The sequence below is a fragment of the Cryptotermes secundus genome, unplaced genomic scaffold (assembly GCF_002891405.2).
Source record: "Cryptotermes secundus unplaced genomic scaffold, Csec_1.0 scaffold836, whole genome shotgun sequence".
Taxonomy (NCBI): Eukaryota; Metazoa; Arthropoda; class Insecta; order Blattodea; family Kalotermitidae; genus Cryptotermes; species Cryptotermes secundus.
The window spans coordinates 1,161,429-1,187,755 of NW_019729223.1; the positions used below are offsets into that span (position 1 = coordinate 1,161,429).

Below are 26,327 nucleotides of genomic sequence, written 5' to 3' on the forward strand. Positions count from 1 at the left end.
CTGATATGTCGTTGTTAAATAACCTACTAAGTAACAAAAACGTGAATACTAGCAGTATTTATAGCAATGACGTGGTTAATATCCGCTATTTTTATTCTGAAGGTCCTGGTTTCTAATCTCGGCCGCATTTTGGTTTTCTCCCCTTCTTATTCCATAGTTCTCATCTCTTCAAGGTAGCAATTAAATGTTCCAGGGCTGCTTTCTTTCATATTCTTATCAGTGTTATCGTTCTTAATAATACAGTCACTGAATGCTATTAATGTGATGTGACTGATAGAACTCTCGTTAATTGAATCCTGTTTAATTACCAGCAAATTAGCCTCATCAACACAAGCCTCTGAATTAAATAATTAAACTTTATACAATAGAAAAATTAATTTCGAATGGGAACAGCACTTTTCAATCATCCAGTCTGCCTTTTGAGCTGTTAACTTTGTATACCTTTCTCGAATTTTCTAGTCTGCTGGTCAGGTCTGGGCCTCTATTTATCAAGTTCAAATTAAGTCCACTGCTTTTTGTTGCTGTGGTTTAGTATGTACAGCAGTCATAGACTTGTGAGTGTGTGTGTGTGACGAATTATGGAAATAGAGCTAATATATCCGAAAGGTCATTTCTAGTCTGTGATTAACAACAACGAAATCGTTTAACGGAGCATCACTTAAATTGAATGTCATTAACATTACAGAGCTGTTTATTGCGTTAATGTATCTAGAAATAATTGCTGTTGCCACACAAGGGCAGAAAGAATGGAGATAAAAACAAATTTTATAGAGAGCTGTATATACATACATAAATATAGCGAGGAAAGGCAATGAACCCGGAACTCCAAAGAAATTTCACATGTGAGATGGAAACGGCTCATTTATTTATGTGGAGAAAGATTAAGTAGCTGTACGGAACCTATAATTATATTTTCTTTATCAGAATATTTTCGCCTTATCCATTCATTGTACATGAATAACTTCGACCTTGATCGCTGTAAAGCAAGTAATGAATATAGCATGTTCATTTCTGTGGGTAAGTGAGGACTTGTACCTGGGGCTGAATACGGTCGCCTTTTGTTCATATTAAGAAGCGACCCAGTTGACATTTTAAGAGCTTGAAGAATGTAAGCCTGAGTAAGAACCCTATCATTCAGTGGAAAATTTTATAAAAGTCGAAAAATGTATTCGACGGGAATATATTTATAACGATCCAAAACTATTTCTCATAATCATATTTTATAATGGTTCTTTCTTCATATTAAACTATTAATTTATGTAGCATGAATGGTACATCCATTTTTTCCCCGCTGCATAACGGTTGTCGCCATTCAACTTACTGGATTTATCTTTGCTTGTATTTGTTTGATTTCGTCTTTGCTGGTGCTTATTTTATAATTGGCTTTTTGGCTGTTGTATAAGCACATAAGTAAATAAAGAATTGAATCTAAATATTATTACATTGTTATATTTAAAATTTGAATTGTATCTCGCTGTCATGTTTTATATCAGCCATGCTTCTTAAAATCATTAAAATACTAATAGTATTCATTGTAAATGTGTACGAGTATATTTTACTTTTCTCACTTCTCAATGATAACTTTAATTTGTGTTAATGGAATTATTATTATTAAAATGATATAAATTACCATATTTTTTTATTTTGTTTGTGTGTTTTGTTCCTTTTCCTTATCTCATGGTCACTTTGTAATTGGCCTCTAGGCTCTTAATTTAACATGTAATTAAATAAGAATCTAATCGAATCATAAATAAGGCGCATTAATGCAGTTTACGGTCGCTTTCAGTATCTTTTATCTAGGGAATGTCTAATCCTCTTCCTAATATTTCGGTAAATTTGTTTTGTAGTCAACAGAAACCTCTATTCATACGATTGCTATAATAAACAATTTCAATACAATTTCCTTTAAGTAAAGTCAAGAAGATGTTTGTGTACAGGTAGAGGCCTTGCGACGAGCTGATCACCCGCCCAAGGAGTCCTACCGTATGTCTAAGATCTAGAAAAACCGAAGTGAACGGAGAAGTTCATGGACGTAGGCCTAGGCCCACTGGGGCTGTAGTGCCAAGGAAAAAAAAAAGTCAAGAAGAGAGAAGTGTGATTTTGTTAATCTTTAATGAGAATTAAAGTACTTGCCTCCTGTCTGGAGTTGGCCCCTCGGTAGATGGCGGTTACGTCAGTAAGTATGGTTATATCCTGACCTGGTAAAGAAAATACAGATCAATTAACGTAATAACAACAAGCAATTTGAATTGTTTCATATTTGGTCCGTTACACTATCAATCACAAATTGTCAATGAATAGTCCGTCGAGTGTAACAACGTTCTTAGGTCACTTATTTATTTCACTCGCCTTACATGTTTCGGTTCAAAAGAAACCATCATCAGAGGCACGTTACAAACACATGAAACCACTGGCGTTGTATTGTACACAGTATGTAAGCTGCGTGATCTGCTACAGATGTCGGAGTGTAAAAGCACAACACTTTCTAGTAACGTTGAATGCATGTACACCTCTTGCATTCCATCCAAAGAATGCTCTCAAATTGAGCCGTCAATGTTAAAATATTTAAAAGCTTAAAACATTTGAAATAAAATTTGGCTCCTTCTTGTTGATTCGTCCCGGTGATGGGAATCGTCAACTTGAGGTTGTGTATGCTGCAAAGATATTGTATTATATTAGGTTTTATATATTATTATATATTTAATTTTTATTTTCCCTTAGTGTTGTATTTGATCCTTGCTTACCTTTTGGTCGGATGTGTCTTACGCGTTGTGTGTTGTGTACTGCAGTGGGTGATCTACGTCAGTGTTATTTAAGGCCTTGTGTGTTATGACGTGGTGGTGGGTGTGTTTATACAAGTAGTAATGAGGTCGAACATGCTGTTCTGGTTATTGATCTCTTTTGCCTGTTTCTGCTCATCTATTAATTTGTTTTCCCTATAGTGGCGGTAAATTTGATATTCTTCCTTTATATTCATTAATTTACCTTTCCTTGCCACTTCAATCAGTTCCATGATTTGCGAAATTGGGCCGTATTGATGTTGTCTATTTAAGATGTGTTGAGCATAAGCTGAGTCATTTTTATTGAATCTTATACTTCTTATATGTTCATTATAGCGTGTTATCAATTTTCTGCCTGTTTGACCTATATACACCTGTTGGCACTCCTGGCATGTCAATTTGTATATGCCGCTTTGTTCGTAAGAATTTATGCTTTGTTTTTGGTTTAGTATTTTACCTAATGTATGATTTACTTTAAAAGCTATCCTTACGTTCGTGTTTTTGAATAGTTTCGTAATTTTTCTTGTGTAGTTTCCGTTATATGTGTAGGAAACCCATTTCTGTTCTCTTCTTTCAATGGGGCCCTTTGTTTTTTGTTGTTGACGTTTATGATACATACGTGTGATGAGTTCTTTATTGTAACCATTGTTTTCCGCGATATTAATAATTATGTTTAATTCTTTATTTTTTGCTGCGTTATCCATAGGTAGGATGGATAATCTATGTATCCAGTTTTTGTATGCTGCCAATTTTTGTTCTTTGGGATGGCAGGATTTATTGTTTATCGTTGTGTCTGTCGATGTGGGTTTTCTAAATATCTCCATTCTTACTTGCCCGTGGTTGTTAGTTAGTTGTAAGTCTAGGTACGTTATTTGATTATTATCTTCTTCATTTAGTGTGAATTGCAAGTTATTATTTTGCTTGTTGAATTGATCTAAAATGTATTGGGGTGTTATTTTTGATCGGTTATAAATCATAATTATATCATCTACGTATCTGTTGTAGTAGATGATGCGTTTATCTTCTAGTAAAAGTTTTACCTTTCTTTGTTCGAAGTGTTGTAGGAATACTTCCGCCATTAAACTTGATAAAGGGGAGCCCATGGCTACACCCGAGTTTGGTTTATAAAATTTATCATTGTATTGGAAATAATTTTGATTCAATATCATTTGGAGGATTGTGATAATTTCGTCTTTGGTGGTTTTGTCTATATGATTTTGGATAAGTGAATCGTTGGTGATGTGTATTACGTCGTTTATTGGAATGTTTACATATAGATCTTTAATATCCATCGTGAGAAGTTTGTGTTCTGGGTTTAGTTTTAGTTTGCTGATGTTGTTTGCGAAGTTTAAGGTGTTAGTGATGTTATATTCATATTTTAAGTTTAATAAAGTTTGTAGTTGTTGGTGCATATGTTTAGCTAGTTTGTGTGTGGGGGCATTGGTATTATTTATTATTGGCCTTATTGGTGCATCTGGTTTATGTATTTTTATTTTTGCATTCAATTTAGGGGCTTGTGGGTTCATTTGGTGTGTGTATTTTCTAGTTTCTGGTTTTATTACGTTCTTACATGTTTTTAATGTGTTTTCCACTAATTTCTGGAACCTCGATGTAGGATTTGTTTTTAGTTCGATAATGTTATTATTATCGATGAATTGTTTTACTTTGTTATTTATGTCTTTTTCGTAAATAATTACTAATGTTCTTCCTTTGTCTGCTTCAGCTACAGTTGCGTTATTTTGTGTTAGTTTGTGTTTTATTTGTTTGGTGGTGTATAGTTGTTCCTTATTTCTTCTATTATTTGTTTTTTGATTAGCTAAGATTTGTTTTAGGTTTTTTGTTGCTAAGTATCTGATTGCTTCTTGTTGTTTACTGTCTTTTATTTGCCGTATTGCATTTTCTGTTTCGTAAACAATTTGTTTTACGCACATCTTAGGCGGTATTTCTATATTGTATTTAATACCTTTGTTTAACATGTCCTCCTCATTTTTTGTGAATTGTATATTTGTCAAGTTGTGTGTGCGTGGGTAGAAGGTTTGTTTTTTTTGAGGTTGTGTATCACTGGGAGTTTGTTTGTTTATTTTCCTTTTAAGTTTGGCGTAGTGTTCTTCCATTTCTTCATTTAGCGTTGTGTTTATGTTGTTTTCTATTATTTGCCAGTTGGAATTCCAGAACTGAGCATTTTTTAAATGAACTTCATATAGTTTATTATTAATTTGTTGTTTTTTAATGTATAAGAATTTTAGTTCGTTATTTATTCTTAGTTTTGTTAATTGTTTTTGAGTTAGCTTTGCAGCTTGTGTTGAACCTTTTAGTTTTTGCTTAGCGTAGTTCGGAGTAATGTTTTTGCTTTTACACTCTCGATTAAACCATATATGAGCATTTATTCTCAGTAGTTTTCTTTTTGTGTTAGTATACTGATTAACCAATCTAGCTTGACACGTTGTTACACTCGACGGACTATTCATTGACAATTTGTAACAACAAGCAAGGTCACGTAATATGACCTGCTAGCTGACTGCATTGAGTGGAGTTCTTCAGAAGCTTACAGTATGACATTATTGAGCAGTCAAACAAATCGTCAGAGGACACGTGCAGCGATTAACGGAACGTAAGAACGAGAAATGAAGAAATATAATTTAAATTTCACAAAGCAATAATAATTTCCTCACTTTTACATATAACTGAAACTTGAGCTTAGAAGAAAAAGCGTTTAGATTCGCTTCTTTTAGGTTACGATGCCGTGTAGACTTGTATATGGTTACCGGTGTTTCGAAGGAACCTATTGCCGTCATTTTCAGGATTCGTCCGAAATGTCGGTAACTATCCTACTAACTAACTAACTAACTAACTAATTCCATGGATTTCCCCCCTCTTTGAGTAGCCATCAGTCCCTCTGCTATTCAAGAACTTCCCAAAATTTTGTGGAACACAAAGATTCATTACCGTGTTCAGAACAGCCCGTCACTGGTCCTTGTCCTGAGCAAGATCATGAAGCCCGTACAATCTTACCCTATTTCCCTAACATCCATTTTAATATTGTGACATGTTGAGCTATGGATGACGCCCCTCCCCCCCGCCAGCCGAAGTGAGCCGAGCGGAGCCGAAGTTAGCCGAGTCCCAGCATCCTGGTAGCTATGCAACGCGAGTCAACAGCGGTGACGTCACCAAGGTGCACCGCGGTTGCTAGGCAGCGCGGGTAAACAGTAGTTGCGAGAGACGACCATAGTAACAGCGGTACACAGCGTTACTAGCACGACGGCACCAGACAACAGGGTGCCTATTACGTGGCCGTGTTCTGTATTGTCCGAACGAGGCTACATAAGGAGCAGCGAAGGCTATTCACAGTCAGTCCTCGAGCTACCTTCGAGTTAGTTCCGAGTTAGCCAGCAACCAGTCAGTTGTATTGTGGCATTTGGAGTGTAGTATTTATGATACTGCAGATAGCAGTAATTGTGAATCTGTAATTTGGGTGATTGTAAGTGCGAATGTGAAATAAAATTCGCTATATTAAATACGGCGTGAAGTTATTTGTCGCGTTATACACCCAATACGTGACAATATTTTCCTACCTACGTCTAGGTCTTCCTAGTGGTCTCATTCCTTCTGGCTTTCCGACAAAAATCCTATATACATTCCTGTTCTCCCCATACATGCTACATGCCATGCCCATCTTTCTTCACTTGATCATTCTGATTATACTTGGCGGAGAGTACAAGTTATAAAGTTCCTCATTATGGAGTTTTCTCCAACCTCCTATTGATCTCTCTTCGATGCAGATATTCTCCTCAGTACCCTGCTCTCAAATACCCTCAGTCCATGTTCCTCCCTTAATGTCAGAGACCAAGTTTCACACCCTTTCAGAACTAAAGACATAGTATTATCTGGGAAACAGATGGGCCGGAGGCTGCGTAAGAAAATGGTGCCTGAGGATTTCCAACCTCCGTTAGTATCCAATACACAGATCCCCCCACCTCCTCTCACACTATCAAGCCCTCGTTATCTGTAGCACCAATTACAACTTGTGAGGTCACAACCCCCCCCTCCCCCCAAAGCTCCAACCTGTTCCACTATGGAGCCGAGCTTTACTGCATTTTGCCCTGCGCTTCGGTCGCCCCACGCCTGCTGCCGGTCTGTGTGAAACATGGGTACAAGTCGGTACAAGCACGCGAGGAAATATAAATAGTTTCTGCCCTCTGTTGCTACAGATATGCTACTGAAACATCTGGAAAGGAAGATAGGATTGTCAGAATTCGTAGGGAATGAACGACCGAGTATAAATAAGATTTTGAGGTAGGCCTATGGTAATATAATGAATTATACAAATGTAATTGATTTAAACAAAAGAAAAACTCCGTGATTTTAGTCCGCAAGCGAACTATACCGACCCAGCGACCGCCGCTTGTCGGCGAAGTTTAGTGCCAACTTTTGCGGGTAGAGGGTGTCGCGTGGTCAGCGCAAGGAATCCCCACGGCCGTTAATTCCGGGTTTCTAGACCGGAGCCGCTATTTCCTTGAAATAGCTCCTCAATTATTAACACGAAGCTGAGTGGATCCCGTTCCAGACCCACTGCTTCTCAGAAAAAAATCTGGTAGCGCGGGAATCGAACCCGGACCTCTGGATCTGTAGCCAGGAACGCTGACCACTAGACCACAGAGGCGGTCTGATTTAAACAAATATTGGTAAATATTCAAAATCAGACCTTAATGATCATGGCGGCGGCATTATCTTAATATTATCATTCATCTTCTCCTCAGTTCTTCCGGTTAAACCCTAGGCAAAATTATATCACGTTTTTAGAGGAACACACATTTGACAGTTGAACTGGGCCACATAAGTTTAATGAATAGCTTCCTTGACTTCAGTTCCATACTAACATATTAAATTGCAGCATCAAGTTGCTCTGCGTACATCTGACTTTGCGTTCCGCCACGTCAGTTAATATTGTCACTTGTAGGGTGGTACGCGTGACGAGTATGATGGGCTCTAGTTCGGATGGTTTGATTTGTTGGCACGTCGGTTACGGCCTCTCTTAATCACACGTACATTACAGCGCTATCGCTGATTTACACACACTTCATAATTCCCTGTTGCACGCACACAGTCATCTCTTGGCAATGCAGTTGAAACACAGGAACAAGCGCTTCAGATCACGCCAAATATTACACATGACTAATGTCTTCTAATCCCACACGAAGCCTTCACACGGCGAACTTTCCTTGGCTATCTTACACCGAGAACTCTCTCACTGTCACTTAAACACTCAAACGCTTAAACACACTGAAATACTGAAAGTCAAAGTCACATTGCGACTGACGGTTAGTCAGTCAGTAAGTCTTGGTGTCGAGCCTCATCTGGTTCTCATGACCAGATATTTATTACTGTTTGACATTTACGGTCTTGTTTTTGTGGGGCGCCCTCTCTGACGAGAGGACCGGTCTGTCTCTTATATATGCTACTGGCCCTTGCCAGCCCTGTCTTTCTCGGGTCCTAGTCCCTTGAGACTCGCGACCATATTTTACTGTCTCATATCTGAGAAATCCCTTTTCTTTGCCTCCTACGACTCGCAGGGTCACGGTGGAGGTATTCGACCCCGCCTCCACACGGGTCTCACTGAAATACTCTGAAACAGATTTTCCTTATATAAGCATCGCACGAACAACACAGAAAACAAATCACGTGATACTACTGTTGCAGTGTGACATCATTGCTCCTGCGCGGAAGTCTGTTGAGCCGTTGTCTAGAAGCGGGTTGCGTAAACTCGTTGCTTCATTGTTGCGCGTGTGTTTACCGATCCGTTACCTAGCAACGCTCTTGCCATCGACATTAAAATATTCTCTCGACGTTTCATCTTAAACATGTAGTGACAATAAAGAGAGAGTGTTAACCGAACTTTGCACGTAGACGGCAAAGAAGTCTGAATGCAAAGCCAGATTCATAGTAACGGCTGTATTAGTTTTGTTATTGACCTGCTATTAAGGGCCGCGCCATAGCTCAAGCGGTTAGTCGCTGGCTTCCTACCGCGGCGGCCCGGGTTCGATCCTGGGTCTGGTCAAGTGGGATTTGTGGTGGACAAAGTGGCGCTGGGGAAGGTTTCCTGCGAGTACTTCGATTTCCCCTGCCAATCTTCATTCCACCAATTGCTCCACAATCACCCTCACCTATCATCTGGGGCTGGTACAATAGGCCAGAAGTGGCCGCAGTACAAGGGACTTAGTCCCACCCCACTAGCAATAAAAAAAACGCTGCTATTAATAATAGTGTAAGGCAAGCAGGTAATTAGCTGTACACAATAGAGCGATTTTAATCCTATTCGTCAGTAATCGCTTCAATTTCACAGTCATGCTTCGCTAGGAGATTATTATATAATTAGCTCCTATCTCACAAGTTCACAGCTCTACAGGGAATGAGCCGTGTTTACACACTCAACACTAACTTCGGGACAGAAATAATGTATTATGACGCAATAAGGCATGTCGAGGTACATTTTTAAGGCCATTTTGGTAATTCCTGTAGCACCCTCAGATTCGAGTGGGTCACGTGAGGTTTGAGATTCTCACAGCAGTGGATATTATGATTACGATCTTCTTTAATGTCACGCCGTGTGATTTTGTAGGTTTTTTCTTTTATTGCTAGTGGGGTGGGACTAAGTCCCTTGTACTGCGGCCACTTCTGGCCTATTGTACCAGCCCCAGATGATAGGTGAGGGTGATTGTGGAGCAACTGGTGGAATGAAGATTGGCAGGGGAAACCGGAGTACTCGGAGAAAACCTGCCCCAGCGCCACTTTGTCCACCACAAATACCGCTTGACCAGACCCCGGGCCGCCGCGATGGGAAGCCAGTGACTAACCGCTTGAGCTATGGCGCGGTCCAAATTTTGTAGGTAGATACCAACGTTTCGGAGAAACATCCTGCCTCCATTTTTAGGGTTCTTGAAGATAGAGCCCGAAGAAATGGAAATCGCGGAATTTAGTCACATGTTGCTGGAAAAAGGCGGAAGATGTTGGGGCTTGGATTCTCTTCCTAACCCAAAACTTTGTTTAATTTTGTCGTTTACGTTAAATATTTATACTATTATGAATTATTATATGAAACCACTTTCGTTTTTCAAAATTAGTATTAGTTTGTAGTCTTGAATATCCTGCATTTAGAATAATATATTGTAATTATTATAAACCCTTCGCCATGTGGAGTTGGGTTAGAATACATTCACCATAGCTCTGCGAGTCGTACAAGGCGGCGAAAAAGGAACCCGGTGCCTGGGGTTATAATTGGGCCACCCTGTCACTGGGGGACATAAATAGAGGAAGGTTTGGGGTTGCACACAAGGCTGACGACCTTGCATCCACCTGATAAAGCCGGTTTCTCGCTCGCGGATTTTTCTACCGTGAAGTTGGTGGCGATACGTTCCTCCGAAACGTCGGTTCACACAAGATCTACAGAGCGTCACATCCCAGAAGACGGCATTCTTAAAAAGAAATATTGTTACAAAATCCAAACACGTGAAAACCTGATGGAAATCTGGCAGAATCTTCTCAGGAAGGCTATGGCTAAAAAAAAGGGCTGTTTTACCAATGATGATTATAACCCATGTTATATTTCGCGTGTTTGTGAATATCCAATGGAATTAAACTGGCTTCTTGTTAAAGCCTCGTAGATCCATCTTCCTCTGAGCGACTTAAGATGCTGTCTATATCATGCGCAGTCACCCGAGTCGCATCTACAGTTGTGGGTCACTGCGCATCTGCGGGCTCGTTGGTGCGGGAAGGGGTACACACGCGTAATAATACCCCAGGGAATGGCACAAGAATGGAAATATCACACCCTAATTCTTCAATAAAAATACTTTTTTTTTTGTGATTTTATGTGGAATAGTGCATATGCTGCCTCTAGCGCTGTACGCTTAGTGATGTTCCAGTGGTTGCGTATGTAAGTCTACCCTGTTTTGAAGACGACTGCGCGGCTTGGTGGCCTTTATGCACGTCCCTGTTACAAAGAATACCGTGGTATATGATTGTGGCTTTCAGACCGTAAATTATGCTGAATATTCTCGTTCCTGCGCCTAGTTTCTGGCATGGGCTGAGATGTGTAGCATGCACAGGGGCCGAGGGAGGAATTGTCAACAGTTTCGGTGGGAAAAGACCACTTTGGAAACCTACATAGATAGATCTTAGATATATAGTGGGGACACGCGCTACTATGCTACAAGCCGGATGTTCGTGGATTCGATCCCTGATGAAGTCACTGGATTTTTCAATTGATCTAATCCTTCCAGCCGCACTATGGCCCTAGGGTCGACTCAGCCTGTCACAGAAATGAGTACCAGGAATTCTCCCGGGGGTAGTGGGAACTGGCGTGTAAGGCTGACAACCTCACGACCATCTCTGGGTCGATTGTCTAGAAAATGAGGAGCCTCGACATGTCACAACCATATGGGCCTCCACGGCCTGTTGTAGGGATAGCTTTACCTTGTTTTACCTTAAATATAGAGTTCATATATATAAATTAGACAACTAGCCGAGGGTAGGGTAAAAGTGCATGTTTCTATTTATTACGGCACTTTACATAACGACCTTTTTATCATATTCATATCTCATGTAGCATCGGCGAAAGTGTGCTTTAATGATGAAGAGGAAAGGAAGTAGCCATACCCTGTTTTAAGATATTAGTCCAGAAATTGTTGAGATGAACAGGATACCATGGAAAGTGTCAGAATAGCCCACAATAAAATAAACGGGTTAGAAATAATGTAAAAAAGCAAACCCACTCTTCTCACTGTGACGTAAAATGTTTTGCCTCCCGGCAGAAAATCGTATCCGGGACCTAAAGAATACTGTGACGCATATGCAATTACCAATCCAAACCCCGTCTTATAAGTCACCCATACACGTGACAGTATGGGGCATGAGTGCCAATTACTCAACCAAGACGAACAGTGCAGGATTTTTCTTGAGAAGCTGATAGTTCCTCAGATGTTCCATAAATGTCCTACCGCTTACGGAACCGGAAGATTCATTACCTTTATCACAAAAGCTCGTCACTCTTCCTTATCCTGAGCAAGATTAATCCAGTCCACACCTTCATATCTCAGTTGTTCTAGACCCCGGTTTTGAGTGCCTGCTCTGGCTTTATAACGAAGTACACAAATCCATTTCATCTGTGTTCTGGACCTCTTATCTTGGTAAACTTTTGTATCTGCTAGGTGGTAATTACTACATGTCCGGTGTAACCTAGGTGAAAATACATACACGGAATCAGATACAGGTTGGTAGGATGGCATTCGAATAGCGTTTGCGCACAAAGAAGTTGGAACACGCATGCCCAGTAAAGCTGTGCTTCAACCGATCCATGTACGGTCTGTAAAATCTGCATGCCTCATCATGTTAACTGCATTTGCGTTGTTATCAGCTTCAAATCGTACGATCCAGTGTTTCGAAAATCCCAACAACACAGTTAGCAAACATATTGGTTGGTAGGATGATGAAGTTTCTATCGCGCTCATGTGTTTTACATGCCGCACCCACCTCATCATTTTGTATTTGATCAACGTAATAGTAGTTTGTGAAGAAACTCCGTGGCCTCTAGTCCGCAAGCAAACTAATCCGACCGAGCGACCTCCGCTTGTCAGCGAAGTTAGTGCCAACTTTAGCGGATAGAGGGTGTCGCGTGGTCAGCGCAACGGATCCCCACTGCCGTTAGTCTCGGTTTTATAGACCGGAGCCGCTATTTCCAAGAAATAGCTCCTAAATTACCTTCACGAGACTGAGTGGACCTCGTTTCAGACCCACTACTTCTCAGAAAATCTGATAGCGCCAGGAATGGAACCCCGACCTCTGGAACTGTAGCCAGGAACTCTGACCACTAGACCACAGAGGCGGTTAGTTTGTGAAGAACAGTTCCTAATTAAAATCAAAGCCCAAAACATGACGTTTCGCATCATAGTGATTGAAGTTCAGACATGTCTGGAATATTTTCCTTAACGAATGACTTGACACTGGGTCCTTAACAGAAGCCAGACGTAACTTTAATGTCAGAGAAGAGCGGGACGTGAGCGGTGGCCCGACACATGGAAGCTTCCAATTCTAGAAATGTCGTGTTGCTAGTGTGACAAGAGGAGAACAGGAATTCATGAGTTTGAAATTTTGTGAAATCATCGTGCATTATACCCCGATACTTCATACATATCAAAGGCTTATCCTTGGAAATGTGACCGCCTCTGTGGTCTAGTGGTCAGAGTTCCTGGTTCGATTTTCGGCGCTGTGTTATTCTGAGAAGTAGTGCGTCTGGAAAGGTGTCCTCTCAGCCTAGTGAAATTAACGGCCGTGGGTATCCGTTGCGCTGACCACGCGAGACCCTCTATCAGCGAAAGTTGGCACTAAACTTCGGCGACAAGCGGCGGTCGCTCGATCGGTATAGTTCGCTTGCGGACTAAAATCACGGAGCTTTTTTATCCTTGGAAATGTGGCGATGCATTAAACGTCATTCTGCATGCGCCGCAAATACCAACTGGTTTTATAGTGCGAACTAATAGTAATTGTATGCTGCAAATTTATCGTGGATCTTGAGAAACATATCTTGGTCAAAATCTGAAACCGCTTCTCGTCTCCAGCCGCGGTTGGTCGAGCACATTGAAACTTCTCCGGACCTTCAAATTCCAGTTATCTTCAATCTTTTTCCCACACCAACTAAAACTGTACTTCATCATTGTAACATCGTATATTTCCAACATAGGACCGCTTAAAAAAAAAGAGAAAAAAAAAAGGAAAGTCGAACTGTAATTCTGCTATCAGGTTACGCCCCGAAACGGTCTAAATATTATTTTGTAACTATTTTTCATTGTTTTTACCCTTCACCGCCCACATTACTGCTCTCCTCTCCTCTCTACCCTTTTTCTTTCCAGTCGATAGATATAAAGTTTTCCGTGGTTTATACTTAAGGCCTATACCTGTTTGTTCGGGTGAAAGATGTTCTCTGTACACATACCCGGAACAGTTCCGACCAGTTGTATACAATCAGTTCCCCTCTCTTACTTTTGGAACTGAGCCCTTCTTGAGGAGAAGCCAAATCTGCAGCTTTTCCGGCATTTTATGGAGCCCTCCACTGGTCCTTATCCTGAGCCAGATCAATCCAGTCCAGGCATCCTATCTCTCTAAGATCCATTTTAATATTGTTCACCCACCTACGCCTTGGTCTTCCCAGTGGTTCTTTCCTTTTTACTTTCCCACCAATGTCCTATACGCATTTCTCTTCTCTCTAAGATCCATTTTAATATTGTTCACCCACCTACGCCTTGGTCTTCCCAGTGGTTCTTTCCTTTTTACTTTCCCACCAATGTCCTATAAGCATTCCTCTGCTCCCCTATTCGTGCTACATGCCTTCCCATCTCATCCTCCTTGACGTGATCATTCTGATTATATTTGGGTAAGAGTATAGTTTCCGTCTCAAGTTCATAAATACCTACCACGTATTTGGAAGGGATAATAAGAAAATATACGCCCTCATGCATCCATAATTGAAACTTCAATTTTATGTTCACTAATTTAGCTCCACAGCTATTTCCTTGAAATGCGTAAAGTTATTTTGGCTGGTCAGGAAGTTATCCTAATTTTATGGAAGCCGATGATGGTAACGATATGTACAGAACCCTATCGTAGTTTATATCCTGAAGAATATAGATTCAGTTCACCCACTTTACGCCCTAATTTTGTAAGATTCATTTTAGTATTATTCCGTCACACTTCGGTCGTCGAAGTGGTAGAAGATTTTCGAACTAAATTTTGTTATGCATATCACATTTCTTGTTTGCGCATCTTTGCACGTCTAGAATCAACCTCACCACATCAGACTTTTCTTCCTCTCTCTGTTTCTATTTATCTACTTCTTCAGTCTCTCATACTCTACAGCTCCTGATGATCGGATAATTAGTGAATAAAATTACGAAAGCGTGTCAAGCGAAACAGTCCTATCCTAATTTAACGTGCTACCTTAGCATTTGGGGCGTGCGGTAACGTGGTTGGTAAGGCACTATGCTACAAGCCTGAAGGTCGCGGGTTCGATTTCCGATCAGGTCATTGGATTGTTTAAATTTACTTAATCCTTCCATCCGCACTATGGCCCTGTGCTCGACTCAGCCTCTAACAGGAATGAGTACCGGGAATATTCTTGGGGGTAAACGGTGGCCGGCGCCTAAGGCTGACAACGTCACTGTTATGTATGAGCCGATTATCTAGAAAATGTGGGAGCCTCGACGTCTCACAACCCTATGGGCCTTCACGGCCTGTTACAGGGATAACTTTGCTTTTTACCTTAGAATTTACGTGGACGGACTGAGGAAAACCCATAGTCAGGATAGATGATTTCTAAGACGTTATTTCCAGAATACTCTCCTCTCTACTTCAACTTTCTTAGGACCAATTATCCGCAAGAATTGCAAGGAACCTGACTTGCACATTTTTATACACCCGGTTCCTACCGCTTCGAATCCCTGATTGTATGGTTTGAGAAGTCATGGGAACCTGATTGGTTTGTCTGAAGCGGGGTGATTTACAAACGTTCCTTGTTTGAAGTCATCAATATATTACAGTATTGACCTGATGGAGCTGGAGTAAGAGATCAAAGCGCCCGTCTTCTGTCTGTCTTAATACGCAGCTGCTCTTTGTGTATGGTCGCTTAATAGGGCGAAGCTATAATCGTTTTCATTAATGAGGTATTTTATATGAATTTATGCTTTTATAGGATATTATTTAAGCTAGAGGCTGTATTTCCAGTGTCTGCGTTTAATTGTAATAAATAAAATGTATTTATCTTTTGAAAAGGTAAAGCTATCCATGTAACAGGCCATGCAGGGCCGTAGGGTTGTGAGACGTCGAAACTCCCACATTTTCTAGATAATCGGCGTACAGACGGCTGTCAGATTGTCAGCCTTTCGCGCCGGCCGCCCTTTACCACCAGGAAGAGTCCTGGTACTGATTTCTGTTAGAAGCCGAGTCGACCCCAAAGGTATAATGCGGCTGGAAGGATTAAGTCAATTGAAAAATTCAGTGATCTCATTGGGAATCGAAAACGCGACCTTCCGGCTTGTAGCGTAGTGCCTCAACACTACGCTACCGCGTGCTCCTACGAAATAAATTTTTGACTCCCACCCACTTAGAAGAAGAGATATTGGTAAACAGTGGAAACGATGGACTGAAACTGGAACGTGCTTGTACACATGTTCTTAGAGGACGGAAGAAGAAAGTTTTAAATTTGTCATATTTTATTTATTCTGGAATTAAAGTTTCGTATAAGAAAAATAAATGTGTGACTCCTAGCGAATACTTGATGCCTGAAGAATTACTTTTAAGCACGAACGAAGTAGATATAAATGCACGAAGATACTAACCGCTATACACAGAAACAAAGTTTCGGTCTGAAATAAAGGAAATTAAAGTAGGGAGGTCAGATTAAGTTTTAAGACACAATTGCATTTAAACGAACAATATTTTTACAAATTAGCTTGTTAAGAGCCTTTAGATAGTCAAAATGAAACCAAGAATTTAAGAGAAGCCGACAAGAATTGGAGAATATAATGTGACATGTAGATCCGTTGCTACGCAACGACCCCGAAATAAGTAACTATAACTACGCAGCAGCCGTTGCTAAGTTTCACGGCAACAATTGCCCTAGAACAGAGGAACGGTGCCTTCTACTCGGTCCGTGCCTAGATGTTGTAAATCCGGATAGTGAAGTTAGTGAGTGATTTACTGAGGCAGTGAGTTAATGAGTTAGTCAAAGAACTGCTGAGATTCAGTCATTGTGTGCTGTTGCTGTGAGAATCTGGTAGCTGAGGCCGGGACAGTTTGGAAACCTACAAGAAGGGGAACTCCGCCGTTAGAGACCGCCACCAAGCAACGGCAGTGAAGACGTGGCTATGGACACTAGTGTGTATGTGTGTGTAATAGTGAAATGTAGAGTGTAGTACAAGTTGTATAAGTGTGCAATAAATCCGATTGCCAATCCAAGCCCCGATTATAGTCACTCTATCACGTGACAGTGTGAAGAAAGAATACTTACATACATTCGAATTAGGAAATCGTGTTTCATATCTTTTCGATTTTATTTTTTACTACGATCCATTCATTCGATGTTATGTAGTCTGAGACGCTGACAGCGTCTTCAAGTAAGCTACAAATGAAAGTAAATAAGGCGATAAAGGGTCACATTATTAACAGGTTTAACGTATGAATATGGTAACAGGCCAAACTTTGCCCAACCATGGCCTACGCTGACCATACAGATCACAGCAACCCCGAGTCAAGGTGCCTTGTCATCGTCAGAGCTGTCCCCTAACCTGCTATCTCCTGTCACGTTCGGTTCACATGTGGACATGAAGTGTTTACTCCATTGCTAGAAGTCTGTTCGTCATCTCTGTTCGTCATCCTGTAAGTAATGTCACTTGTGTGTTGTACAGGTGGACGGTTCGTGTCCTTCTCCCCGTGCATCGAGCAGGTACAGCGCACCTGTGAGGCCCTCAGTCAGCATGGCTTTGTGGAGATCACCACCATGGAGTGTCTTCAGAAAGAGCTGCAGGTGCAGACTCGCAACATGCCCATTTTGCAGCTAGACTTCCTCCAGCACAAGGTACCGTCTTGCCTTCGTACCCAAGCCAGATACTCACAACACCTCATTCACCAACCACAGTAGCTGATTTTGAAATCATTAATTGCTTATTCTGAAAGAAATGCATGTAGGAGTTTGGTGGTAAAAGCAGAAGGAAATAGACCACTAGGAACATCTAGACGTGGGTAAAGGTAAAAAAGGCAAAGTTGTCCCTGTGCCTAACTAATTAAGCACTAAGCCACGAAGGCGCATGGGGAAATGGATGAATAGGTCCACATTTTCTTGACTTTGGCAGTAGTTGGAGGTGATTGGTCAGCTTTACGCCCCGGCTGCTTTATCCCCGAGGAAAGAGCCCCCGGAACCCATTGTATAGGAGGTTGGGTGGACACCAGAGCCGGTCTGGACGGCAGAGAAGTGAAAATTCTTGCCTCACCGGCACTCGAACTCTGACTCCTCCGTCCTCCGGCCAGTAGCCAGTCGCTATACCGACTGAGCTAGCCTGGCTCCTAGACATAGGTGGGAGGACAATATTATCACGTGTATGAGTGTAACTCTCGATGGGGTTTTGGATTGAATATTGGATTTAATTTACCGCTCGCAACTACCAGTAATTATAGGGCCAACGCTAATCTCCACACCCTACTGTTCACTCTTACACGCGTGCTAGGTCTTTTCCAGGTCGCAGTGTCTTCACTAGTGGTTCTTGGTAACGGCCTGTAACAGTGGCTATTCCTCTACTTCCGGGCTCAAGTCCTCTTTGAATAGCGGCTCCCTTCCAACTGTGACTTCTTGCTCCAACTTAGTCTTCTGTTTCACAGAATAAATTTTTGACATTGACTAAGCTGTAACCTTGTCCCTTGCTCATAATATCGCGGTACGGACCACGCAGAAAACACCGTTCCTCTGTTGCATGCGTATCCGTTGCCGCGGAGACGTGTTTAAAGTGCCGTTCCCTAGCACCAACCGTCTGCTCCTGCTTATTAATAATCTGTCGCCTAGCAACGGACGTCGTTCCATTATTTGTTTCCCGGCCGTTGCGTAGAAACAAATGTTTTATAGCCGTTCGCTAGCAACGGCTGTTTCTCTGGCTCCACAGTTCTTGCTTTGAGCAAATATGTCGCAATATTAAGATGGATGTTGCAGAGATAGGACAGGATGGTATGGACTGGATTGATCTGACGATGGGAACCAGCGGAGGGCACTTGTGAACACGAAAATGAACCTTCGGGTTCCGTGAGATGTTGAGAAATTTTTGAGTAGCTGCGCAACTGGCGGCTTCTCAAAGAGGGCTTAACTCTACGGAGTTAAATGCTTATTCTTCGCTTGCTTATTATTATTATTATTATTATTATTGGTGGTCTTTTGTCTTCTCGTCTGTTGTCCAAAAACATAAAAATTAGAATATACAAAACTATAATTTTGCCTGTGGTTCTGTATGGGTGTGAAACTTGGTCTCTGACATTAAGGGAGGAACATAGACTGAGGGTGTTTGAGAACAAGGTGTTGAGGAGAATATTTGGACCAAAGAGAGATGAAGTCACAGGAAGTTGGAGAAAACTGCATAATGAGGAGCTTCATAACTTGTACTCTTCTCCAAGTATAATTAGATTGATCAAATCAAGGAGGATGAGGTGGGCAGGTCATGTAGCACGAATGGGGGAGACGAGGAATGCGTATAGGATATTGGTGGGAAAGCCAGAAGGAAAGAGACCACAGGGAAGACCAANTCTACACCAATCCCGTAATGAAATGTTAGGCCCCTTATTCTGTCTTCGGACCTTAAATGTAGGGCAAAATCTGTTTAATATGGAGTATCCAAGTTCTGTATAGAACTGAATTTGGATTATACGGCACTGGAAATTATTAGAAAGTGTTTTGTTTCTTGACTATAGAGTGTAATGGGCCGAGTTTCTTGACTACAGAGTGTAATGGGCCGAGTTTCTTGACTATAGAGTGTAATGGGCCGAGTTTCTTGACTATAGAGTGTAATGGGCCGAGTTTCTTGACTATAGAGTGTAATGGGCCGAGTTTCTTGACTATAGAGTGTAATGGGCCGAGTTTCTTGACTATAGAGTGTAATGGGCCGAGTTTCTTGACTATAGAGTGTAATGGGCCGAGTTTCTTGACTATAGAGTGTAATGGGCCGAGTTTCTTGACTATAGAGTGTAATGGGCCGAGTTTCTTGACTATAGAGTGTAATGGGCCGAGTTTCTTGACTATAGAGTGTAATGGGCCGAGTTTCTTGACTATAGAGTGTAATGGGCCGAGTTTCTTGACTATAGAGTGTAATGGGCCGAGTTTCTTGACTATAGAGTGTAATGGGCCGAGTTTCTTGACTATAGAGTGTAATGGGCCGAGTTTCTTGACTATAGAGTGTAATGGGCCGAGTTTCTTGACTATAGAGTGTAATGGGCCGAGTTTCTTGACTATAGAGTGTAATGGGCCGAGTTTCTTGACTATAGAGTGTAATGGACCGAGTTCCTAGACTATAGAGTGTAATGGGCCGAGAGTGTTCAACATGGAAGCGGGAAGAGAAGACGGCAATTTGACGCAGTTGTCTCTCCAATGTTAATTGTTTTCTGTTCACATGTTTTCCGCACTTTGCTTCTTCCATGTACACGACAGAAATGTTCTGAGATGGAACATTCCTTTCATGAACTTGGAAATAGTAAGTTCTACTGTAAAAATAATAAAAAAAACGTGCAAGATACTACAGTGGCTTACTCACGAAGGAAATAAAGAAAACTGAAAATGTGTAGACTTTCTACTCAATGGCGGTATATTTTGTGTACACATGCGAGATCTGATCACAAATGCTTAGAATTGTATTTAGGCCAATTGCCCCGTATATTTAATAAGTATGCCCGCTTTTGATAAACGAAAACCAGTCTCAAATGGAAGAGTTCCGTTCGCTTGTGATTCCCTTAATAACAGGTTCTACTGTATATATTGAAGACTCGTTTTAAACCGCTGTTTTGTATAGCTCTGGAACTTGGTTTATTACTCCTAGGGTAGGACATAAATTGTTACAGGGAATTACTGGCCCTGCACATATCTACTATAATTAAAACAAAAAACACAGTGTGAAATTTGGGGTTCTCGAGGCGGTGACTATTAAGATTATTGTTTCCGGTGTGTGATACCATGTTTTCCGGTATTTACCGGACGTTTCGGAGGAACGTTCTGCCTCCATCTTCAGGGAAGAGTGAAGATGGAGACAGCATGTTCCTCTGAAACGGCAATAAACCTCAATCAGATTTATAGGGAATCACGTTTTAGAAGACATCAGTTTAAGCTGTTCTTAAGTTGAGTTCATATGCTGCGTTGCTTTCAGAGCCAACGTTTATCATTACCAACATTTATTGTGCCGTTGATGTGGTAGTCGGCAGTTTATTCACAAACGCCAACGTCGTATCCACTGGTCTTTGCTGTCACTCTTCGTACATGCGAACCGGAATTATTTACAGTTACTCGGCCTCCTATCCAACGGGTACCGGGGGGCTCTTTCGCCGGGGCTAAAGCGGCGAGGGCGTGTAGCTGACCACTCACCTCCATCCAATGTCGAGGTGAAGAAAATGTGGATCTATACATCCATTCCTCCATACGCCTTCATGGCGTAGTGCTTAATTAGTTAAGCACAGGGACAACTTTTTATTCGTTTTTTTTTTGTAAATTTTCCTTGATGGAATCGGGCCCTTTGAAACATGTACCATAATGTGACTTGCCTGTAGTCACTTCTCGACGGTGGAGTCAGTGAGGGTAACAGAGACGTCGATATTAGAACCCCGTCCCCCTCCCAGGAAGCGTCGGCAGGAACACTTTTCGCACATTACTGTTGTTATTTTAGTTCCGACTGTAATTTCCGTTTGCGAGAGAGCATTAGTTTAAGACATTCCGGAAATGTGAAGTACCGACACTTGCAAGCAAATTTGCGGTGCAGACGTGTGTGAATGGAAGAAGTATTGTGATACGTTTCGGAGGCGCACACCTGTGCTAATACGCACAGAAGAATTGGTGACTTGCACGACAATTACGTGCAGTCCAGTAGTCCCCAAGAATTTGTCGGTATTTGAACCTTTTGTAGAAGATGCTTCGGTCTAGTGAACATTCAGCGAAATATGTTCAACAGTGTACATAGATATGCCTTAAGTATAGTTAAATGTTATTACGACAAAGCACCACGTCATGAAGGCGTATGGTGGTGTTGGGAGTAAAGCTCCACGCATTCTTTACATCGGTATTTATGGGAGGTAAGTGGTCAGCTTCGCTGTTCTGTCTATTGGAAAGAGTTCCTGGAATCGTCTAGCCAGCTCTTGACAGAGATCTTAGTAGTGATAACCTTCATTGAGTTGCTGGTTTCTGGCCTTATGACTCTTCGACCCTGAAGATGGAGGCGATATGTTCCGTAGAAACTTCCTAACTACAAGGCGCTACAGCACAGAAGACAGTACTCTCCTGCTTCTTATGAGGAGCTGGAGCAGGTATCCCGACCGCCTCGAGGGGTTTCGTGAAAGCCTGACGTATATATATATATATTAACGCTTTTACGAAGTTTAGGACTCAATCGTTCAGAACTACAGCTCATCAGTTATTGATAACATGTTGCACTGAAGAATCCATTTGGTGCTCGAAGACGGTTGTCTAGAGTGTGAAATGTGAAATAGTTTGGTAGCCTTCGTCATCATACGTGTGCCTGAAGAAGGCAGCGGTTCGCGTGGCATTCGTCTAGTCCCCATCACCTCATTTGTCATATGCTATTTCTTAAGGGGGCTCCCTACTTCTGTTTTCTTTGATTTACTACCGAAGCTGCAAAGTTCAGTAAATAAGATGCTCGTAATTTTCGGTTGATTTTAAAGCGTTCTTTATGAAATAATAAAAAAAGAAGTGTTATATGCAGGTCATGTCTGTATGTCCGTCGGTCTGTAACTTAGTATCACCGCCTAAAACGCTGGGATTTTTAATCGATATTGAAAGCATTGACAACTCTTAAAGAAATTCCAATTTTTAGTCATATTGATCCATAAGTAAGCATACTTTATATAATTCCATAAATGACCGTTTTCATATATATCATAAACCGTTAATAAAAGCTTATTACATTCATTTGCATATATTGTTATTGATTTTCAGCCACATTGGCTCATCACAAAGCCTACTTGACAGGAGGGTGATAAGTGGAGTACGTATGCCTATATGACAAATCGTTGTTCAGATTTCGACACAATGCGATGTGAGAGGTATTTGCATAATATTATTTGGACACTTTGATTTTCAGCTTGGGTTGGAGTGAGACTGAGTCCACTTGGTACGTCTGCCACTATTTGGCCTATTGTACCAGCCCCGGATGATAGATGATGATGATGATGATGATGATGAATGTGGAGCAGTAGGTGGAATAAGAATTGGCAGGGGGAAACGAAATACTTGGAGAAAACCTGCCCCATTACCATTTTGTCCACCAGAAATCCCAGACGACCTGACGTGGGATCGAACCCGGGCCACCGCGGAGGGAAGCCGGCGACTAACCGCCTGAACTATGGCACGGTCTTTTATTGACGTATTATTTCTACAAAGCCGATAAGACAAATGCTATAAACGTACTGTCACGTGTATGGGTTACTTATAAGAGGGTGTTTGGATTGGTAATTGGATTTATTGATCACTCCTTGTACAGTCACTCGTAATCACAATAAATTATAGCCCTGTAGCTAATCCACACACTTCACGAATCACTACGACATGCTAAATCTTCTCAGTCTTCACTAGTCGTATCCTGGCAACGGATTTATTACAGTCTCACTGTAACTACTGCACATTCAAAGTCTTCTCTTCACAGGCTGACTTTAAACTGACAACTGAATTGAACCGAACTCTGATTGAATTGTCAGTTATTGCTCACTTCTCCGTATATAGTGTCGGGTCGGACCACAGCACAGGAAACACATCCGTTGTTCAATGGATATATGCGAACAACGAAGAAAACACTTCTTGCGACGCCGGTTCTATTGTTGCATGCATGTATTGCGGGTTTGTTTACTTAGTCGTTTCCTAGCAATGGGTCTACACGTCACAGTACTGTTCCATAAACAGCTTCGTAGATTTTGTGATTAGATATTGTGCTGATGAAATATGAATTTTGCTTGTTTTATCTAATAGCTTACGTTTTGTGTTATCCATAAGTTTCTTTTTTTATTGCTAGTGGGGTGGGACTAAGTCCCTTGTACTGCGGCCACTTCTGGCCTACTGTACCAGCCCCAGATGATAGGTGAGGGTGATTGTGGAGCAATTGGTGGATTGAAGATTGGCAGGGGAAACCGAAGTACTCGGAGAAAACCCGCCCCAGCGCCACTTTGTCCACCACGAATCCCACTTGACCAGACCCTGGGATCGAACCCGGGCCGCCGCGGTGGGGAGCCAGCGACTAACTGCTTGAGCTATGGCGCGGCCATACACTGCAAACACTCCATTGGCCAGTCGCATTAAATTAAAGAAGAAACAGTTTTACTGAACGACACGCGCTGTGTCCCTAATCCGGTTATCCCAAGTAGCTGATGTGTCTTGTTTACATCCTTGAGTGATATCGCCGTTATGTGATGAGCTTGTTTTCCGACGTTTCGGGCAGACTCACTATATCGGTCTTCGTTGTGAAGTGATTATGCCAGTCACGTTGCCGTGAAGATGGACACGCCGTGTGATGGGAGCTGACAGACTAATACAGTGTTCCGTTTTGGCATTTTTCAAGCAACCCGGTGTAGAAAAAATACCCAGACGAAGTTGTGGGACCTTAGTGTCTAGGCCCCTTAAGTCGGTTTTTGTGCCCTCTGCATTAGATGTGAGCTGTCAGGGCCATTAGATGCACCTTACGCGTACACATGTTTTGGGCGGTTCGAGTATCAGAGGCGAGACGTCGCCCGGACAGCTCTCATTTTTGTTTCTCACAAGTTCTTATAGCACTGCATTAGTTTAGCAGGAGCAATGAACTGTGTCTGCTGATTATCATGAAATGGTCGTACTGCGGGGAAGGCAGTGTTGGGTTTGATTTGCACTCCCATAAACACACATGTTTGTTCTTATTTCCTGTTTTTCATGGATTAGACCTATATAGTGTCAAATGGGGGGGGGATTGTTGGAATGATTAATTGGGAAGGGATCAACTTATGGCCCATATGATCCCTTTAAAGACTGATCAAAATCAAACTTAAAGTTAAGTTACGACCGACAGTCATTCGACCAGTCTGTCTTGCTATGAAGCCCCACCTGGGGCCAAAAGATCAGATTTTTGTTACTGTTAGACAGTTTCGGGTTTGTTAATGTGGGGAACCCTCTCTGACGAGAGGACGGGTCTGTATTTTACAATTGCTGCTGGCCGTTGCCGACCCAATCATTCTCGGGTCTGAGTCCCATGATATTCATGACCGTGTTTTTCTGTCGCAGATTCGAGACTGCCCATTTCTTCTAGATAGTATATAACAATTCAGTTCGTACCTCACAGGAAACACATTATGTCTCCACCCCCGGTTAATGCTGTTTAGGGAAACAGTAACCGTTTACTGTGAGAACCACAAGAAACACACAAATACACTTTGTGAGCAGAATGCAGAGTTTTAGTACGGTATGTTAAAGCAGATGGTGTGTATATAAACCACTGGGCTTTAAATGGTTAAGTTACTATGGTAGAATTTGCCTGAAGTGACAAAAAAAGCTACGAAAATTCTCAGTCGGAATGGCCAGTCGCCCGTTCGAGATTCGAACTGGAGACTGGCCCCGAATACGGGTTCGACGCTTTGTCGATTGATTGAACCTTCTGCTTTTCAGACAAGGTATTTCCGGAAGGGATGACACACTTTTCGGAAGCTGTCTATGTGTTTGTTGCATTATACACGTATATGAAAGAAACGAGATTATGTTAATGTATAATTTCAGTATATCTTGTATCAGATATAAAAGAAAATGAGGCAAAGAAAGAAGGTACTTTCATACGCGTTGGAAAAAATCCAGTCGAGATTCGAGTAGTTCCCGATTATGAGTTAGAGCTTGGCTTCTGCACCAGCCTGGTTGACGAACGTTGGAACAGAGACAGTCAGTAGGTAGCCTTCCCTGTGACAGTTTTCTAGGTTAAAAAGAAAAAAAGGCAAAGTTATCCCTGTAACGACCGTCGAGGCTCCCACATATTCTCTACAAAATTGGCTCACAGATGGCGGTGAGGTTGTCAGCATTACACTCCGGCCGCCCTTTTTACCTCTAAGAAGATTCCTGGTACTCATTTCCGTTCATAATAAAATTTCATTTCTGTATTTTGGTCATTACTGTGTTTAATAAGAGTAAAACAGGGCAACATTGAATAAACCAAGTGAACCCAAAATGCAGTTACTGTAATATTTTTGTTCACGTTCTGCAATTCTGGTCACTGTGTAAATCAAAATTTAAAAAAAAATCTTAACTCGTAATTTCCATCCAATATAATTTTGTTTGTTTTTTCATTTTGAGTTTTGAATAGCCACCAATATACATTTTGAAAACAAATTTGAGTTGTTCATACACTTTAATATCATAGAAATATCATTATAGTCTCCAAGCCGAGAACATAAACAATGATACATGAATCCTTATTACCTAATTCGCAAAGGATATGCTACGTTATAGCACGTACTGAATGTAAATCTTGTAGTTCTGTTCAATATAGTTTCCTCTTTTCCATTTTAAACCCCCCTTCCCCCACCTTCATCAGTATACAATATAATATATTTTCCCTGCACGTCTTACGTAAGAGCATCTCTCAGAATATCGCTATTAATATACTAGCTTAATACAGTCCTTAAAGTATACCACGTGAAGATTTAAAGCCTACGTAACTATTTAAAGGTGCGGGAGGGCGTGATTTATGTCACGTGCTGACAATGAAGCCCTTTTATGAAATGCTGCAGGATGTTGTATCAGAGGAACTTCGA

The 26,327-nt window shown here is 41.5% G+C and overlaps 2 protein-coding genes across 2 annotated transcripts in view; one reads left to right on the forward strand and one right to left on the reverse strand.

Annotated features, from left to right (window-relative positions):
* The window catches only part of LOC111865564 (tRNA (adenine(58)-N(1))-methyltransferase catalytic subunit TRMT61A), a 220,908-nt gene that overhangs the window by 136,337 nt on the left and 58,244 nt on the right, over nucleotides 1-26,327 (forward strand). Inside the window, exon 3 of the mRNA XM_023853712.2 lies at nucleotides 17,231-17,400. Coding sequence (XP_023709480.1) covers nucleotides 17,231-17,400 — 170 coding nt within the window. The remainder of the gene's footprint in view (nucleotides 1-17,230; nucleotides 17,401-26,327) is intronic.
* LOC111865563 lies at nucleotides 2,510-4,294 on the reverse strand. Its single transcript, XM_023853710.2, has 2 exons — nucleotides 2,745-4,294; nucleotides 2,510-2,654 (listed from the first exon to the last, which is right to left on the reverse strand). Exon 1 carries the CDS (start codon nucleotides 4,190-4,192, stop codon nucleotides 2,828-2,830), a length of 1,365 nt encoding a protein of 454 aa, XP_023709478.1. The 5' UTR covers nucleotides 4,193-4,294; the 3' UTR covers nucleotides 2,510-2,654; nucleotides 2,745-2,827.